Source organism: Gopherus flavomarginatus, chromosome 14 (genome assembly GCF_025201925.1).
Source record: "Gopherus flavomarginatus isolate rGopFla2 chromosome 14, rGopFla2.mat.asm, whole genome shotgun sequence".
NCBI lineage: Eukaryota > Metazoa > Chordata > Testudines > Testudinidae > Gopherus > Gopherus flavomarginatus.
This window is the reverse complement of record NC_066630.1, coordinates 24965575-24984320: the sequence shown is the minus strand read 5'-3', so window position 1 is coordinate 24984320 and position 18746 is coordinate 24965575. Positions and strand designations below refer to the sequence as shown.

The following is an 18746-nucleotide window of genomic DNA, read 5'->3' as shown; positions in this document are numbered from 1 at the left end:
CCTGGTACTTGCTGCCACCACCCAAAAAATTAGAGTGTTTTGGGGCACTCTGGTCCCCCTGAAAAACCTTCCCTGGGGACCCCAAGACCCAAATCCCTTGAGTCTCACAACAAAGGGAAATAAACCTTTTCCCTTCCCCCCTCCAGGTGCTCCTGGAGAGATACACAGACACAAGCTCTGTGAATCCAAACAGAGTGACTCCCCCTCTCCGTTCCCAGTCCTGGAAACAAAAGCACTTTCCTCTTCACCCAGAGGGAATGCAAAATCAGGCTAGCAAATCCAACACACACAGATCTCCCCCTGATCTCTTCCTCCCACCAATTCCCTGGTGAGTACAGACTTAATTTCCCTGAAATTTCCCAGTAAAGAAAACTTTAACAGGTCTCAAAAAGAAAGCTTTATATAAAAAGAAAGAAAAAATACATACAAATGGTCTCTCTGTATTAAAGTGACAAAATACAGGGTCAATTGCTTAAAAGAATATTGAATAAACAGCCTTATTCAAAAAGAATACAAATCAAAGCACTCCAGCACTTATATTCATGCAAATACCAAAGAAAAGAAACCATATAACTTACTGTCTGATCTCTTTGTCCTTACACTTAGAAACAGAAGATTAGAAAGCAGAAACTACTTCTCCAAAGCTCAGAGAAAGCAGGCAGACAGAAAACAAAGACTCAGGGCTTGTCTACATCACAAAGTTGCAGCGCTGGTGAGGGGGTTACAGCGCTGCAACTTAGGAGGTGTACACATCTGCAGGGCATCACCAGCACTGCAACTCCCTGTTTGCAGCGCTGGCCGTACTCCCGTTTTGTCTCGGGTGTAGAGGATCCAGTGCTGGTGATCCAGCGCTGGTAATCAAGTGTAGACACTTACCAGCGCTTTTCTTGACCTCCGTGGAATAAGCAGGTATCCCAGCATACCTGAGGAAGCCTCTGGTAATCAAGCAGGTCTCCTTCCCTGCGGTTTGCAGGGGGGTTCGGGGAACGCGAGAGCAAACCGCGGCGAAGCTGGTCTCCTTCCCCGGTTTGCTCTCGCGTTCCCCGAACCCCCGTGCAAGCAGGTCTCCTTCCCTGCGGTTTGCTCTCGCGTTCCCCGAACCCCCCTTGAAGCCGCCCAACAGCGCTGCAGTGTGGCCACATCTAACACCACTTGCAGCGCTGGTTGCTGTAAGTGTGGCCACTCTGCAGCGCTGGCCCTATACAGCTGTACTAATACAGCTGTAACAACCAGTGCTGCAAAATTGTAGATGTAGACATACCCTCAGACACAAACTTCCCTCCACCCAGAGTTGAAAAAATCCAGTTTCCTGATTGGTCCTCTGGTCAGGTGCTTCAGGTGAAAGAGACATTAACCCTTAGCTATCTGTTTATGACAGGGCACACGGCAGGTCAGGCCGACGTTCCTCCGGGTACCGGGTCTGAGGCAAGTCCAGCCAGCGCTCCTCTGGGTAGTGGGCGCAGGGCAGGTCCGGCCAGCATTCCTCTGGGTAGTGGGCGCGAGGCAGGTCCGGGCAGCGCTTCTCCGGGTAATGGGCGCGGGGCAGGTCAGGCCAGGCCAGCGCTCCTCTGGGTAGTGTGCGCGGGGCAGGTCCGGCCCGGCGGGAGCCTGGGCACCAGCATCTGTTCTCTCCGGCAGCCTGCGCCCAACTGAGCGCTGGGGCCGGGCTTTTATACTTCCTGTCCCGCCCCTTGACTTCCGGGGGGCGGGGACAGGCCGTGCTGACTCCGCCCACTGAGGCACCTGCTCTGGCTCGTCCCTCTCAGGCGCGGCGGGGAGCCAGAGCGCCTCCTTACACTAATATTAATGGGACCTGATTTTCAAAGGCATGTAACTGGATTTGTTTGTTAAAATATACAAGAGATTCAGAAGCTCTTGCTTGTTGCGACACTCAGTAGTTGAGTAGGGTAGGAGACCAGGTCAGTTCTCCACTCTAAATTATCTTTTCTCTGGTTCAAATATTTAATATTTTCCCAGCCAATACATGTATTTTCACTACTTTTTGCCGTTTTTCTGCATTATCTTTTGCTAAATGTTAGAGCTAGGATGAATAGTCGACGTGGTTTCAATGAGTCTTTTGTTAAAGAAAAGATTGGGTATCACTCAGAAAGCATTCAACAAACATTCGCCACCTGAGATTGGTGTCTCTTTAACCAGAGAAAGAGATGAACTCAGGCCAAAATATATTTGGATCCAGATTTTTCAGTACCCCAGAATTCAGGTCACTGGGATGGAGCATGTGGGCGAGTGTTTGCAGTATTGGTGCCCATTGGGTTAGCCACCTGTCTATCTGACTTCACTGTGGCTCAATGAATGGAAGGTCCTTTTGGGGTTGCAGGGTAAAATAACATTAAATATGTAAAGCGGTGCTGTTTGTCTCTCCATGAGAGCCAGGAGGGATGAAACCAACATTTCCTTTAGCTGGTGCCTGCCCTGTCTTAGATTAAAAACTGTGATAGAATTATATATGGGAGAAAAATCAACCCAGGCGTAGTCTCTGGAAGTATCTTTTTTTTTTTTTTTTTTTTTTTTGAGACCTATGAGCTAATTTATTATTCCACAAGATTTTGCTTTAGAACAAAGATTTTAAAAAATTGGTGGGTGTGATCCAGGAAGACCTTGATGCCAACTTGCAGAGGGCACAGGGGGTGCACAGGGTTTTACAGGGCTCCCCTGGGTCAGATCTATGCATAATAGTTCATGGAATCGTGGCATGTGGAGTCTCTACCGAAAGCAAGTGGCCCACAGCTTGCCGTAATCATAGCTAATGTATGTATAGATAATACTAATGAATTATGTCTCTACTAAAATTTATGCTCTGAAGTCTTGGAGTTTTGGCGGGTCTTCAGGAGGTGACATACTTTGGAAATGTTCCTTTCAGGCAGGAGGTAAGGGACACCTATCTCCCTGTCTGGCTGTTTGTGTATTGCATACTGAATGCATCATAGTAAATGCCTATTTATATACTGAGCCACAGGCAAAATAAGAGATTGTGAAATCTGCAAGACGAAACCAACAGCAGGGGGGTAGCCTGTTTATGAAAAAAGAGAGAGAGGATTGTTCTGTTATACCTTGGAGTGCCAGGAAACACACTGAATCCTTCACCAAGAAGGCAAGCTCACAGCACATCTTTCTCCTGAAAGGAGGGTCACAGCCAACACGGCTGTAAAGTGCTGCAAGGATTTGGGGTGAGCATGACTCCACAAGACATGAGCATCTAGTTAATTAAATCTAGCCTATAGAATGCATGTTATGATTTATGTCACATGTAACTATTTGTTTCCAATACTGCTATTTGCTGCAACTTAAATCTCTATGCTTTGTTAGATACACTTACACTTGACTTCACTATAAACATATCTAGGTCCTCTGTGTCAAGCGGAGTGGTGATCTGAGGTGAACTTGGTAAGATGGGGTGCACTGTTTCTTTGGAAGCAGCAAATCTGAATACTAAGTGGTGGACTGGGGCTGTGGACACTCAAAGGAGACACTCAGAGGGCTTAAGGGTTGGCGGGCAGGGGCGGTCAATTGCTAACTTGTAGGGTGACAGTGGGGCCTGCAAGATCTAGAGAGGAGTGCTGGTGCAGTTGGAGAGCTGACCCAAGGTGAGCACAAACAAGACTTCCTCACGCCAACGGCAGGTGGTAGAGAGGTGCTTCACATCCCTGGAGCCCCCAGGAAGCCTCACAGTGGGGGAAATAAAGAAGCAACAGCAAACTGAGAATGCAACGAAGCTGAGTTGTTACCACCAATTTCAAAGTGTCTAACTGCCTCCACTGGTAGAGAATTAGAGGAACCCAGTGGGAAATGGACATCTTTAACATGGTTAATTAATTGTGTATTCAATTGTATTTTTTAGACTAAAGATAAACCTGAAGAGAAGGGTGCTAAACCAAAGCATGTACCTAGCAACAGAGGAGTCCAGGCTGAAAGCAAGGAGTCTTTGGAAGGTATAGGTAAGCCTGTATGTATGATAAACATATCTGCTATGGAATTTATATAGGGTGGGAAGAAAAGATCCAATATTCTCCTATATTGTATTGTAGGTACTACTGAATTAGCCCTTTGTAACTAAGTAAGCCCTTTGTAACTAACTGGACTTATCAAGTATCCAGAAAAGTGTGTGTTGGATGTCTGATACCAGCACAAAAAAAGCAACAAACAAAAATACAACTCCCCTCCCCAAAACCCCCCAAATCAAATCCAATAGCAACACTTCATTAAAATGAATAGCAGCCTTTACCTTTTTTGGTTAATGCTGTATTTCTTTGCTTTTGCAGTTCTAGTTAGCTTAATTAAAAGAGAGTAATGTCTGTTTGGAAGACAGCAAGGATACAATTGCAAGAACACATAGAAAACCTGTAAAGTCGTAGAGGAAAAAGACGCGTGAAGAAGCAGAAATACAGATTTGTTTTTGAACTGAGAATGTCTCACGTGGCTAGCGAAGATATTATCAACAAGTCACAGGGGATGGGGTTAGAAAAGGGATTCGGACCTCAGACCTTTCTGTCATCCATTGTCATCAGTGGAGTTACACCGGGGTGAATGTGATTGTGAATAGTGCCCAGTTACAGTCACCTCCCCACATGTCACCAGAAGTTCCTTTCAAGCTTGGCCAAAAATTGTCTTGGTTTCTTGGCTTAGAAAATAATAAACTTAAATAATTGCTGGTCAGAATTCTGACTCAAAAGCCCCCAGTAATTTTGGGCTGAGGTGTTAAATAGACTAAAAATGAAACAAAAATCACATTGATTCCCAGGGCCAGTGCAAGTAGAAGCCTGTGGGAAATGGAAGTCATCTCCCTTCTAGACTGCCCTTCCTTTATATGAACCATCATTAATAATTAAGAGCAGTTGAAATTATTGGAATAGCTCCAGTAAGACTAAGAAACTCTAGGGGAAAGAGGCATTGTTCTGAGTCTTAGTGTGTCTCGGAATCCTCCTATCTCATTTTGCAATGTCAGTGTACTCCCTATAGTACGGACACTGGAAAGGGTGTGCTTTTTGGGATTTCAGAGTCCGAACCATGTATCATGTTGACCCATAGAGTACTTTCAGTCATGAATGTCCTTGAAGTGACTCTTATCAATTATCTGTTTGCAGTGTTGTTGTAGCCCTGTTGGTCCCAGGGTCTGAGATAGACAGAGTGGGTGGAATAATGTCTTTTATTGGACCAGCTTATGTTGGTGGAAGGGGCAAGCTTCTGATCTTCACAGAGCTCTTCCTCACGTCCAGTCAGGTCTGCCTTCTTACCTTCTCTTGTCCTAGGACTGCAGAGATGGTAATTGCCTACTTCATTTTAAATGGTCTCCTATAACATGTGTATGCTTAGCAACCTGTCTTATTTAGCATGGACACTCTGGTTACCTTCCCCAGAGCTGAGGAAGGGCTCTGTGAAGCTCCAAAGCTCATTCCTTCCACCAACAGAAGTTGGTCCCATAAAATATATCACCTCACCTACCTTGTCTCTCTCTTATCAATTTGTTTTTTAGTTAGTCAGAAATCCAGTTTCTCTTTTTACTTTTACTGTTGCTGAAAAGCTAACGATACAAGTAAGTAATTTATTAACCTGCATGTGTCAGTGTCAGAAATGTCAAACATGCTTCTAATAAGCGTAAGTCTTTTTTGTGTGTCTTTTAGCCCTTTCACATGAGCATCATTGCCTAGTTCACTACGATGGCAGGTTTTTAATAGAGTCCAACATCCCTGGCTACCTCCATATTTTTTACAATCTATGCCACTATGTAATATTTTTTCTTGTGTCAGAGGAAGGCTGTAACATTTTGAATAATACCATTTCTTATTTAGAGCCCAAAGGAGAAGAAAAGTTGGATGAAAATAATGGAGCATGTGAAAAAGTAAATTCTTTCAATGCTGTAGTCTCCAAAGTTGACTCTAGTCCACAAGTTAAAGAAAGGACAACACAGCTGCAAACAATAGCAGATTCTGGCAAAACAAATAGCTCTAAGAATTGTCAACCACAAAAAGACACTGTAATTACAACTTTGATTCCAAACCATGGTCTTCCCTTCATAAATCATGGCCCCGTGGGGAACAAGAATGTTATTGCTGAAGGAATTGATAAGGACAGAGCACCAGGACTGGAAGAACACCACGGAAAGCCTATTAATCAGAAATCAAAAGAAAGTGAAAACAAAGCCTCTACACTCAGTGCTATGACCATGGAAGCCGTGCCATCCACATCGAAGTCTGTATCCAGAGCAGGGTGTGAAGTGATACGTACAAGGTAACAATCTAGTCTGTAATTCTTTGTGAGCTGAAACATTTCATGTGTTAAAAATAGGCAAATTATTAAAAGGCCGATTCAGTCTTGCTCATATGTGATACCGTAGGAAAAAAAGCCTTGTTAGAAAAGGAGCACAGGGAACCATGTAAACAGTCAATCTGAAGAAGAATTAGAGCAAGTTTTATGGCTTACAAATTTATACAAAGATAATGTTTGTAGATAGAAAGTGCTAGGTAAGCGCTAATTACTATTATTGCACATCTGTTCTGCATCAGGGAGATTTGAAATGGGTTTGCTCTACTTGTCTCATTTTACTGAACCTTGTAAATGGCTAACTCCTTTCTAACATGGAGGTTTCTATAAATATCCCATATGGGGCTTAATAGGTCTGCAAGAGGAGTCTGCCATTGATAGAGGACTGAATTTTTTTAGTGTGTGATAAAATTTCAGGGCCTGGACACGTTCAATCCCATGTACAATAGTCCTTTGCCCACCTCAGAGCATTCAGTATTTTTGGTTAGGTCTGTGACCACATGACCCAGCCTATTTTAAGCATTGGCCATACCAAGATGTGAGCAAACATTTCTTTTTCTAACTTCGCTTTTTTTTCTCTTTAACATATGATCTATTTGGTACCAGATAGCCTTTTTTTTTTGTCCTTCTTTTTGTGGTTAGGACTTTAGAAAAGTTCTGTGATTTAACCTGCAATTGCATTATGGAAAAAAAATGAAAATGGAAGTCTCATTTTTAAAACATGTCTGTGCATGACCATGCATGTTCAGTTTAGTCTCCTGTGCATTATCCCAATGTGCAGGTATACAAGTCAGCATTTGAACACAGACCAGAAAGTGACTGCTTTTTTGTCAGGCATATTTGAAAATGTTCCTTTTAACTTAAAGGATTTGAATGCATTCTGGTGCCTTAATTACAAGACCGGCACTTTTCTCTAGGTAGTCTTTAGTTGTTTGTGCAATTTACAGATATTTTCAGTTGCTGGAGTATTCCCAGATGAATGTAATACAAGCATATTAAGGATTTGTCTACATTACAGGGGGAGATTGATCTAAATTACGCAACTTCAGCTATGTGAATCATGTGGCTGAAGTCAACGTACTAAGATCTACTTACTGCGGGGTCCACACTACGCGATGTCGACTGGAAACACTCTCCCGTCGACTCCCCCTACGCTTTTAATTCAGGTGGAGTACAGGAGTCGATTGGAGAGCGATCTGTGATCGATTTAGTGGGTCTTCACTAGACCCACTAAATCGACCGCCGATGCATTATTTGCTGCGTGTTGAACCCCCGGTAAGTGTAGAGAAGGCCGGAGACTGAAGAAGCAAACTAATAAACTGAATAGAAGTGGTCTTGGTCTACTTCTCAGTTCACATAGATCCACATGAGAAAAACCATCATTGCAAATGGCAGTAATTGACACCCTAGTCTTAGAAGAAAGGCTGAGCTGTGGCAGGGCTTGGAGACTATATTTCCCTTTACCTCTAGAAGAGGTCCAGTGTAAGGATGTGGCAGGGCAGAATGGGGGAAGCTTACATTGCCATAACCCGTTGTGTGGCTAAGTAAAAAGATACCAATGATATTATTCCAGAACATTTCCCAAGCACTAAATTGACATGATTGGAGTGTGGGAACCCCCCTAAACACAAGGGCTGTAAAGTGCAAAGGAAGTATATGTATTTGATGTCTAGATCAACTTCACACAAAATTTCATTTTAATCAGACTTAAAATTTACTCTGCATTTTTATTTTTAAATAACAATGTGAAAAGAACATGAATCTTCCTGCACTTTATTTATGGAGGAGTTCATAGAGTGCCTACATAGATATTTTTTGTATGTGAAGTCTGAATGAGTGGGCAAAATTCTGCGCTTGGTTACATGGGTGCAGCTCGCATTGAAGTCAATAGGCCTGTACAGAAACATAAAAAGAACAGCGTTCCAGTGCTTGGAATTGTTAAAGAAATGCCCAGGTTTCCCTGCCAAGTTTAGACTTGTCTAGATAGTCATAGCAGTGTTTTCTCTAAGCTGGCATCGGCTGACTTCTTAGCTACAGATTCTTAGTACATTTGTCAAGGCTGATATCCCACTCTGGCACTTCAAGTGCAGAAGGCGGGGGCCCACAAGCATTCTAAAATTTAATACTGGCCAATCCAGGCTTATATTAAACTCCCAAGGTTACACTTTTTTTCTGACCTTGGATGGGTAGATGCTGCCACCACCCAAGTGCAAAAACCCCTTTGAGAACCCAGGAAGGTGCACTTGAGAATTCCTTATTGTGGGGCACCCTCAAGCCCTTTCACCACCCCGCCCCCACCCCTGGGGAAGAGCTGAGAAAGAAAACAAAGGAAATCAGCTGTTGCCACCAGCTAATTAAACAACATATACACAAACCTCTTAGGACACAAAAATCCGATCCTGTTCTTAAAAAAACGTAAATTTTATTAAAAACAAAAAGAAAGAACAGACATTTGGAAAGTAGGCTTTTTGCCAGATTAAGAAAAAAAGACAATTACAAGGATTAAGCATCAAGATAGCTCTCTTGAGGTCCAGCTTAAAGGTTACAAGCAAAACAAAAGCACCTGGGATTAGCACAGAGTCCAAAAGTCATAAAAAAAAATGAGATAAACCTAATCACATCTTCCTAATCATTTCCTGACCTACTTACATATCTGGGGTTTCAAATTAGTTTCTAGGTATGATCTGGTGATTTTTCATACCTGGGCCAAAGCTTTTTACAGCACAGTTCCAGCTGTGTCTCTGCTCTCCGGGAGAGCAACACAGACAGACAAAGGGGAAGTTTTTTCCCCAGTTTAAAAAAGTTCTAACCTTCCCATTGGCTCTTTTGATCAGGTGCCCACTCCCTTTCTTTTACCTATGCAGGGAGACTTTTAACCCTTTACATGTAAAGCAAGTAGAGAACAACTACCAAGCGGGATTTATAGCTGGCTGGGTGTCCATAAAACGGAGGTACCTCCTCTCCTTTCATTTATCACAACATTATAAAGGGATCATGCTTATAATGACAGTGAGATGGTAAAAATGAGAACAAAACTACAGACTTGTTATGCAAAAGATAGAAAAGGTTTCTTTTCAAGATCTTTGTTACTGAAGGTACAATACTTTTGGGGAAACTAGATGATGGGTGTTTCCTTTTCTAGGCACCAGAGACGTTCTCTGCCTGCAGTTTTATAGTCCTAGGGCTCAACTTTACAGCCCTTACTGATGTCCAGTCACCCAACTGAAGTCAGCTGCAGTACTCAGAAAGGGCTGGAAGGGACCATGAGAGGTCATCTAAACCACCCCTCTGTGCTGATGAAGGACCAAGTATTCCTAGCCCATAACTGAGAGGTGTTTGTCCAATCTATTCTTAAAAACCTCCAGTTATGGGGATTCCACAGTCTCCCTTGCAGAGCCCGATCCTGCTGCTGTTTTTAAGTTTATTAGTTCTATGAATATCTCTGACAGTACTTCAGACTAGCAGGTTTTTTATAATCCCATTATTTCCAGTCAACATAAGCTCAATGAAAATGTTTAAAAGTTCCTAGTGGCAGGAATGCTCAAGGAACTAATAGTAACAAAACAGAGGAGCCAAAAGAACCGAGGTGTACAACCTAACATTTTCAACAGCAGACTGTGGAAAGAGTAATATTCTATACCACCCCAGGAACGCAGACTCTCACACCTCAGCTCTCAGCTAATTACCAGGGGACTAGCACACACCCACCCAAGTTTTTAAGAGCTAGAACGTAGTTCTAATAATCCAGATCACAATTTTTAGCACTAAGTGCAAAGACTCCCCACCAAAGAGGCACAGGTAAATGTTGGAGTAGGTATGATTTAAGGCTAAGATTATGTCACAGTTGTCAAGGAAGTCATGGAATCCATGACTTCCAGAGAGCTCTGTGACATTTTCTGCCTCGGGGCTGGAGCTGTCAGCAGGCAGCCCCGCAGCTCTCAGGTGCTGCTGGCAGCAGGCCTCCAGCAGCTCCTAGCCGCTGGGCAGCAGGGGGACCCCAGAGCTCCCAGCTACTGTGGGTGCTGGACCCTTCAGCTGCCCCATTTTGTCAGGGCTATTTTTAGTAAAAATCATGGGCAGGTCATGGGCTTCCGTGAATTTTTTTTTTTTTTTGCCCATGACCTGCCCTAAAAAAATATCCATAACAAAATCTGAGCCTTAGGTATGATGTAATTTATGTCCAGAAGAGGGCAGACTTCTATACAAGCTAGCATGTTAAAATAACTATTAAAATAAGATTTTGTGCAGACCGAGTCTCTTCAAAACTTTGTAAATTTATCCTGGAAGTATTGCTGAAGTATTGCATTTCCTTATTATCCTTAGCAATTTCAGTATCTGTTATTTTTAGTAGGGAAATTATTGCATAACTGGGATTTAAGCAAAGTGTAAACAAATATTTTCTACTAATCTAGAGAGGCTATATATCTGCATAAAAAGGAAAATGTTTGCTCTGCAGGATTTCCATCAATGTGCAGATGACTGACACCCAAGAAAAGTTTCCAGTGGCCAAGGAAGGAAGCATTGGTGGTCACGGAGGTACAAGTTCCAAAGTAAAATCCCCTTTCTCCTCACCACTGGAAGTTGAAGGTGTTAAACATCTGACTGACAAATTTAAACAGAATCCATGTCCTCCAAACACCAGAACTGACCCAATTCAAGAAGTAAAAGGTGTGAAGCTTGCTAATAAACACAATGAACAAGAACTCAAATTAGGGAAGCCACAGATGCTATTGAACAAAGTCTCAACTGATAAAAAGCCCCTAGAGAAATCAGAGCTAAAATGCAACTCCATATCCTCTCAAAGCACAACTGAAAACTGTACTAAAAAAGATCTTGGGGCCAAAATGAAAAGCCATAAAGAAACAAGAAAGACAAAGAAAGAATCCACAAAGGATGCTAGAGCTGAATTAGAATTAAAATGTGTGGAATTAGAAAGCACATACGCAGGACAAAAAGAAGTCAATGCAAATCAATGTACAGGAGAGGCCCCAGAAAACACTACATCAGTAGGAGCCAGCAAAGCATTTGGCAAGCAGAATGAAGGAATCATTGGTAAGTAGCTGACCATCATACCTGGAGACTTTTACTCTGAGAATTCTGGGGTTCCTGCATATATTATACACTATAATATCTGAAACCATGCTCATTAGTGCTATTATCATAGTTTGAGAGCATTTATTCAGGCACCAAGCATACCCTTGGCTGCATCAGATGATAACTATATTTACATTCATGGGACTTACTTTTTATTCTAATGTTCCTGTTCAGTTGCAGTCTCAGAATAAATATTCTTTTGGATTTTGGATTCAATTTAAAGGCTGTTTTGGAATAAAAATCCTTTTAAAATAAAATGAGATGAAATGTTATGTATTTGAAAAAGGAGAGATACTTTTAAAGCTTTATTTCTTTGAACAAAAGCCTTTATTATTATGTAAGATAAGGAGTGTACAAACATGTATTAATATTAGCAGGTGAAGAGAGTAAAATATTGTAGGAAAGTTCTCATTTTGTCCCTAATTATACCCCTGGCCATAAATCTTTTTCTGGGCAGCACATGTTAGTGATCACACTCTAGTTGCTGAATGAACAGGAGTACCCTCTGCCAGCAGTGGATGGAACATGCCCCAAGAGGTGTGCTGATCAAGATCTAGGTTCTACAGTCGTGACTAATAGGTGCAAATATGTATGTGCAAATGGAATTTTAAGTGCAGCCATTTTACAATGAGCATGTATTAAATTAGTCAGTGACATCTATGGCCCAATCTCTCCCTGGCTTTGCACAAAGAACTCCCAGTGATGCCAAAGGTAGTTGTACATATAGATTGACCTTGGGATTTGGCCTTTATTTGGGTCATGCTAAATTGGATGAGCTACTTTATTGGAACATCTATCCGGGGAACTGATTTCATCTACTGATAATGGCAGTAATCGCTGCTACTGGGAAAGGCATTCTCCTGACACTGAATGAGTAAGTAATTGTGAGTCATTAGGGGTTAAGTAGGTGCCTCACTCATGACATTTTACTCCTGCCACCCAATGGAGACAATGGGGTGACTCATATGCTTAAGTGCTTTGCTGGATGGGGGACCTAGTAAAATGAAAAGGTAGAAGAAAGATGGGAGCCTTGTTAAATTCCTGGGTTTTTGTTTTGAATATTGATAAAAGCACATTGTTAACAATTGCCTGCCTGGATCTAAGATATCCTGAGTGCTCATGTTGCGCTCTGGTATTCCCCCATACAGGCTGCTCACCCACAGCTGTGCTGAACAGTGCTATGATGAGGGAGAACCATGTTTGTGTTTGCATCTGCTCCAGAAAGCAATATGGTACTGTGGTGATGATGCTGTTTGCAGTGGTCAGAGTGGTTTTGGGGGGACTCTCTGAGGGACAGGTATATTCGAGGTGGTGGGAGTATGATGAAGGTTACCTTCGTCAAGGTGTAGAGTGAGTGAGGCGCCAAAAGGCGTACACTCACTACCAAGGTGGTACGGGCCCGTTTGTAGTTAGCTAACCTATCAGGTTGCCCTTGGTTGACATCTTGATACAGCTGTATCCTGGGAAGTGAAAATACTGTGGGGGATGATGATAGTAATGTGCAAAGATTTGTGTAAGCCAAATCAATGAATGAACTGTCTCCTGTGTAGATGACAGCCCTCCTCCTCCTGCTCCCTTTGAACATCGGGTAGTGAGTGTCAAACAAACAGAGATAACAACATGCTACTCAGTGTGCCGGCATGAAGTATTAGGAGGGTAAGTCTGTGGTTCTGTAATGCTGTGCTGTTAGCAACATTGCTGCAGTAGCTGAAATATACAGAAAAAGAGCTATTAGGATGATTACAATTACCCATTGCCCACAGAGGATCTACAAAGATATAGTTTTTATTGGATGCTCTTGGTGACACATATAGGTCTGCAGCTCTTAAATGACCATGTAAATGCATAGATTCATAAAGTTTAAGGCCAGAAGGGACTATGAGATTATCTACTCTGACCTCCTGTATATCACAGGGCATTAAATTTCACCCAGTTACCCCTATATTGAGTCCAGTAACTTGTGTTTGACTAAAGCATATCTTCCAGAGACACATCCAGTCTTGATCTAAAGATATCAGGATATGGAGAAGCCATCACTTTGCTTGGGATTTTGATTCAATGATTAATCACCCTCACTGCTAAAAATGTGTGCCTTTTTTCTAATTGAAATTTGTCAGTTCTAGCTTCCAACCATTATTTTTTGGTATGCCATTCTCCGCTAGACCAACCTGCCTTTTAATGCCTGGTGTTCTTCCTGTGAAGGTAGCTGTGCACTGTAATCAAATCACCACTCAATCTTCTGTTTGATAAGCTAAATGGATTGAACTCTTAAGTCTTACTCTCCAATTTTTTGATGTCTTTTTAAAAATGTGGACACCAGAACTGTATGTAGTATTTCAGTATCTGTCTCACCAATGCTGTATATAGAGGTAAAATCACCTCCCTACTCACTGCTTGCTTGTTTATACACCCGAAGATCACAGTAGCCCTTTTTGACATTGAGTCGCACTGGGAGCTCATGTTGAATTGCTTGTTCACTATGATCCCTAAATTCTTTTCAGTTACTGCTTTCCAGTTTACAGTCCCAATTCTGTGGGTATGGCCTACCTTCCTTGCTCCTAGATGTATCACTTTGCATTTGGTTGTATTAAAATACATTTGTTAGAATGGATACAAGTGATCCAGACTGTATGTCTGTATGAGTGCCTTGTCATCCTCATTATTTACCACTCTGCCAATCTTTGTCACCCACAAATTTTATGAGTAGTGATTTTATATTTACTTCTGAATTATTGATGAAAATATTGAATAGTGTCGGCTTAGTACTGAACTCCACTAGAAACACTCAGGGGAGTTAGCTAGGTCTTAATCCATTAAAGTGTGCACTAGTGATATTGGATAGTGCTAATTTTTTAATCAGAATGTCATGCAGTACTAAGTCAGCTGCTTTACAAAAGTCTGTCTATATTACATCTATGCAGTTACCTTTATCCACCAAATTTATAATCTCAAAGAATGAAATAAGGTTTGTTGGGCAAGACCTGTTTTCCAAAAAACATGTTTACCGGCATTAATTATATTCTTATCCATTAATTTGCTTTTCCATTATTTTGCCAAGGACTGGTCAAGGTTAACCTGCCTGTAATTACCTGAGTCATCCTGCTTGGGGTTTTTTTTTGTTTTTTTTTTGTTTTGAATAATGGCACAGCTATTAGCACCCTTCCAGTCTTCAGGAATTTCCCTGATATTGCAAGATTTATTAAACATTAACACCAGTGGGCTGGAGATCTTGTGTGCCAACTATTTTAGGACTTTTGGGTGCAAAGTATCCAGACCTGCTGATTTAAAAATGTCTATTTCTGGTCACGGTTGTCCAACATTCTCCTTAGTTATTAATGGACTGGAAGATACTTTCACATCCTCATGTGAAATGAGTACATTTTCTTGCTTCTTTCCAAACACAACAGAAATATTTATTGAACACTTTTGCCTTTTCTGCCTCATTATTAAGAATTTTACCATCTCCATCTAGTAATAGGTCAATACTATTGCTAGGATTTCTTTTGTTCCTAAGAAAACTCCTTCTTCTTGTCCTTAGCCCTGCCAGCCATGGATCTTTCCCTGATGTCTGTGGCTTCCTTTATTAATTTTTGATATTTCATAACTTATCATTTATGTTGAGTGCTATCTATTTGTCCTTTTTTTACATTTGTTTTATATTCCTTTTTTATTTATAACTGTGGCCCTCACTTCACCACTGAACCTGGAGCCAAAGTTGTCCTCTTTCTTAATGTGGAATCATAGATTTTTGGCCATCTAATAAACTCTTCTTAAAGAACTTCCAGTTTTCATTCCCATTTTTCTGTCTAAACTTTTCCTCCTGATCAATTTAACTCATCATTTTCTCAGATTTGGGAAATTATCTCTTTTGAAGCACCAGACTGTCATTTGTTTTCCCCTAATGATATAATGAGGTCATGATCACTGGTCCCTAGTCAGCCATCAACTTCGAATGCAGTGATTGATTCTTCTTTGTCTGTCATCATGATGTCCAACATAGAATTATCTTGTGTAGGGTGCAATATTGTTTGTGTTAGAAAGTAATCATCTACACATTTTAGAAACTCTGATGATGATCTTTTACTTCTAGGTACACGAGACATCCAGCATATGTCTCCCAAATTGAAGTCCCCCATAACGCAGAAAAACGCAGTTTTTCTTTCTACACATTATAGACAGTTTGGTTTGTTGGTCTGCAACAGACCTCTACCAGTGCCTCTTCCTGGGCTTTGTTAATTAGCACATTGATCCATATGCATTCAAGACCCTGTGCTTCTGCATTATCAATAACTCTAGAATAGATAATGCTATCTTCAATGTAGAATGCCAGCCCCCCACCTTCTTTTACCCACTCTGGCCTTCCTATACAGGTTATAGCCAGTGATTTTAACATTCCAGCCATGTGAATTATCTCACCAGATTTCAGTAATGCCAATTATATCACATTTCTTCCTATCACTGAGAATTTCCGATCCTTGCTTATTATACAGACTCCTAGCAGTGGTATCTAAGCACTTGAAAATTTCTTCTCTTTACATTCCTTGTTACATTGGTTCAATTGTTCACGACTCTGAGTTTAAATTTGTAATGTATTTGCTGTCGTAACACCCTCCCATTGCGTTGTTCATTTAACATCTTCCTTGCTGCTCCAGCTAGTCTCCATCTACAAAGATTAGCCCTCTCTCTGGGAGATGCAAGACACTCCATACATATATCTCCCCGCACCCCTCTCTAGAAAGCGGCCCAATGTCCAACAAAAGCAAAACTGTCAGCTTCAGACCAGTCATACAAACAACAGTTCACCTCCAGTATTTCTGGCTTCTCTCGCTCATGGAACCAGAAGGTTTTCAGAGAAAATCACTTGGACTCTTCTCTTCTTCAGCTCCCTTTCATGATCTCTGAAGTTTTCTATAATCTGTGTAGTTCTACTTGATGCCATGTCACTGGTTCTAATGTGTGTTGTCAGCTACTGCAGACTTGCCGGATGACTTCATAATCCTGTCCAGTGTTGCAGTTTGACTAATGGAGAAAACTTCCATGGGAAGTTTGAGAATCACTGGCTGGCTAGTTTCAAAATACTGTTTTTAAAATCACTGAATAAAACCTTCCTGTGGCATTATGAACTTCAACAGTTAACAACAACAGTTCATTTAGCTTGTAAAGCGCAGTTATGGTGAGAAAAGTGACTATAATAAAGTCACTGCACCTTCTTACTTGGTGGATTTGCATAGCTGCTCACTGTATTGATTAAATAAATGTTTACTTCTCTCTCTTCCTGTTAGCCCTGCAGAACACTGCAGCTCTGAGCAAATGAGATGGATTCTTTTCTGGCTTGTGCATCCTCGGCAGAATTGTCAGCCATGTTCTTCTAGTTGCAAAGTCTTTATTGCTGGTGATGTGTGAGCCAGGCAGAAGATGACTTGACTTTCAGATTCCACTCTGATATTGCACAGCTGGAGGTTAGGAGAATCATCTATTGGTTGGTACAACGATTAGATTTGACATTGAAGTCACTGAGCTGCTGAATGTGGAACACCATTATACTGTTTCTCGAATCATTTTTCAGAGCCGAACAGCATCTTAAAGGGTGTTTAATGGCTGAGTTTTCAAACTGACATTATTTTGACATGGCATCTAGGCTTCACTCATGAGGTGAGCACTTCCCTTCAGTCCTTTCAGTTTTCTGCACTTAGTTGTTATCTGGGACAGTATGATTTCCTGGTGGAGTTAAGTGCAAATATGGCCTAACAGGTCCAAGCATGATGGTGATGCAATGGCAGAAAAGATGGTTATTAAAAATCATGTGCGTGGGTGAGGTAGGAGCATGCAATAAATGTGTGCCCTGTAGTTATTGGCTTTAATGTAATTTTAAAAGTTACGCAATCAGACCAGAAATATCCTTGTTAATATACCCCACTATGCATCACTGAAGGACAGCAGGAGTGTAAAATTACAGAACCAAAAAAGAATATCAGCAGGTTACTGTGTCATTGTGTAACGTAGTAATACAAATGGAGCATAATATTTTAATGTAAGAATTGAACAACTGGCTGGAAAGATAAAACTAATCTGGCATAAGCTGAGAGAAAGAGGAGATTCATGGTACTGACCACCTGATTCTGTTCACTTTGTACCAGGCTATTTTTAAGCAATGATAAGAATAGTTGTTTGAAAGGCTTCTGCAGCAAGTTACTTTAAAGTCATTTTACTGTGTATTTCTCTGTATCAACAGGGGGCGTTTTGGTCAAGTTCACAAGTGCACAGAGGTGTCAACTGGTCTTAATCTGGCAGCCAAAATAATAAAAGTGAAAGGAGCAAAGGAGAGGGTAAGTATGGTTTTGTGAACCTCCACGGACAGACATTATAAATCTGGCTTATTACAAGCACCTGTGCATCATTTTCCTTATTAAAGTTTTTTCCCACTCAACATTGTATCAAGTATGACAAAACCAGCTTTAGTAAATATTTGCTTGAAACCTATATGACTGTTTGATCTAACCATGTTTTATGTCCTGTTATTTTGGTGTTCACTAATGTATCCCTTCTGCCAGGTGAAACCAGCAGCAACAAGAGCTGGGTTCAGTATCTGTGGGTTCCTTTTCAACAATACAACACAAAACCTGCTCGAGCCCCCACCCAGTGACCTGGGACAATTACACACCACACTCTGGACGCCTCTAAGAGGCAATACAGAGTCTGAATATAGCAACAACTTTTAATAAAAGGAGGGAATTAACTCAGTATTAATTTGGGAAAACACCGCAACTAGGGCTCATAAACACAAACCCTGACCCACCACCTAAGTAAGTTGGGCAGTGTCCTTTTCCCCTCAGGGTCTTAAGTCCAGAAACCCCAAAGTCCCTTAATGTGCCCGTCCTTTCTGTGTACCCCATTCACAGTTGCTGTCCTTGGCCAGTGCAGAGTTCACCTCCCACCCTGTGTGGAAGACGGGGCTGAGGAGGAGGTAAGGAGGCACCTTACATGCTGGACAGCTTGGGCACTTGCTCGTCACCCCAACAGCCGATCATCACGCCGCTGTGGGGCTCTGCTCTGGCCCTCTCTACCAGCTTCTCTGCTGGCCACCTGCCACACCTCTCCACCAGCTGCCCTGCTAGTCACACCTCTCTGCCTGCCTCCCCGCCAGCCACCCTGCTGGTTGCGCCTCTCTGCCAGCTGTCCACTCACCAAGATGTCTTCAGGGCCCTCTCCCTCACCCCCTGTCCACACACACTTAACACAGCTCTCAGTGATTTCAGCTGTTAGTGAGGGAGTCTCACTGCTAGGACACACTGGGAAGTCTCTTGCAATAGACACTCTCTCCCAAAGTAGGTCTAATACTTAGATGTAGGTATCAATGATTTCAGCTCTGCAGT

The 18746-nt window shown here is 41.9% G+C and overlaps 1 protein-coding gene across 4 annotated transcripts in view; it reads left to right on the top strand.

Annotated features, from left to right (window-relative positions):
• The window catches only part of MYLK3 (myosin light chain kinase 3), a 72742-nt gene that overhangs the window by 38107 nt on the left and 15889 nt on the right, over positions 1-18746 (top strand). For 3 of the 4 annotated variants that reach the window (XM_050923064.1, XM_050923065.1, XM_050923062.1), the window contains 6 exons: positions 3860-3956; positions 5808-6246; positions 10736-11331; positions 12522-12605; positions 12924-13029; positions 17606-17699. In XM_050923064.1, the coding sequence (XP_050779021.1) occupies positions 3860-3956; positions 5808-6246; positions 10736-11331; positions 12522-12605; positions 12924-13029; positions 17606-17699 (1416 nt within the window). The remainder of the gene's footprint in view (positions 1-3859; positions 3957-5807; positions 6247-10735; positions 11332-12521; positions 12606-12923; positions 13030-17605; positions 17700-18746) is intronic. The other variant, XM_050923063.1, reaches the window with a different exon arrangement.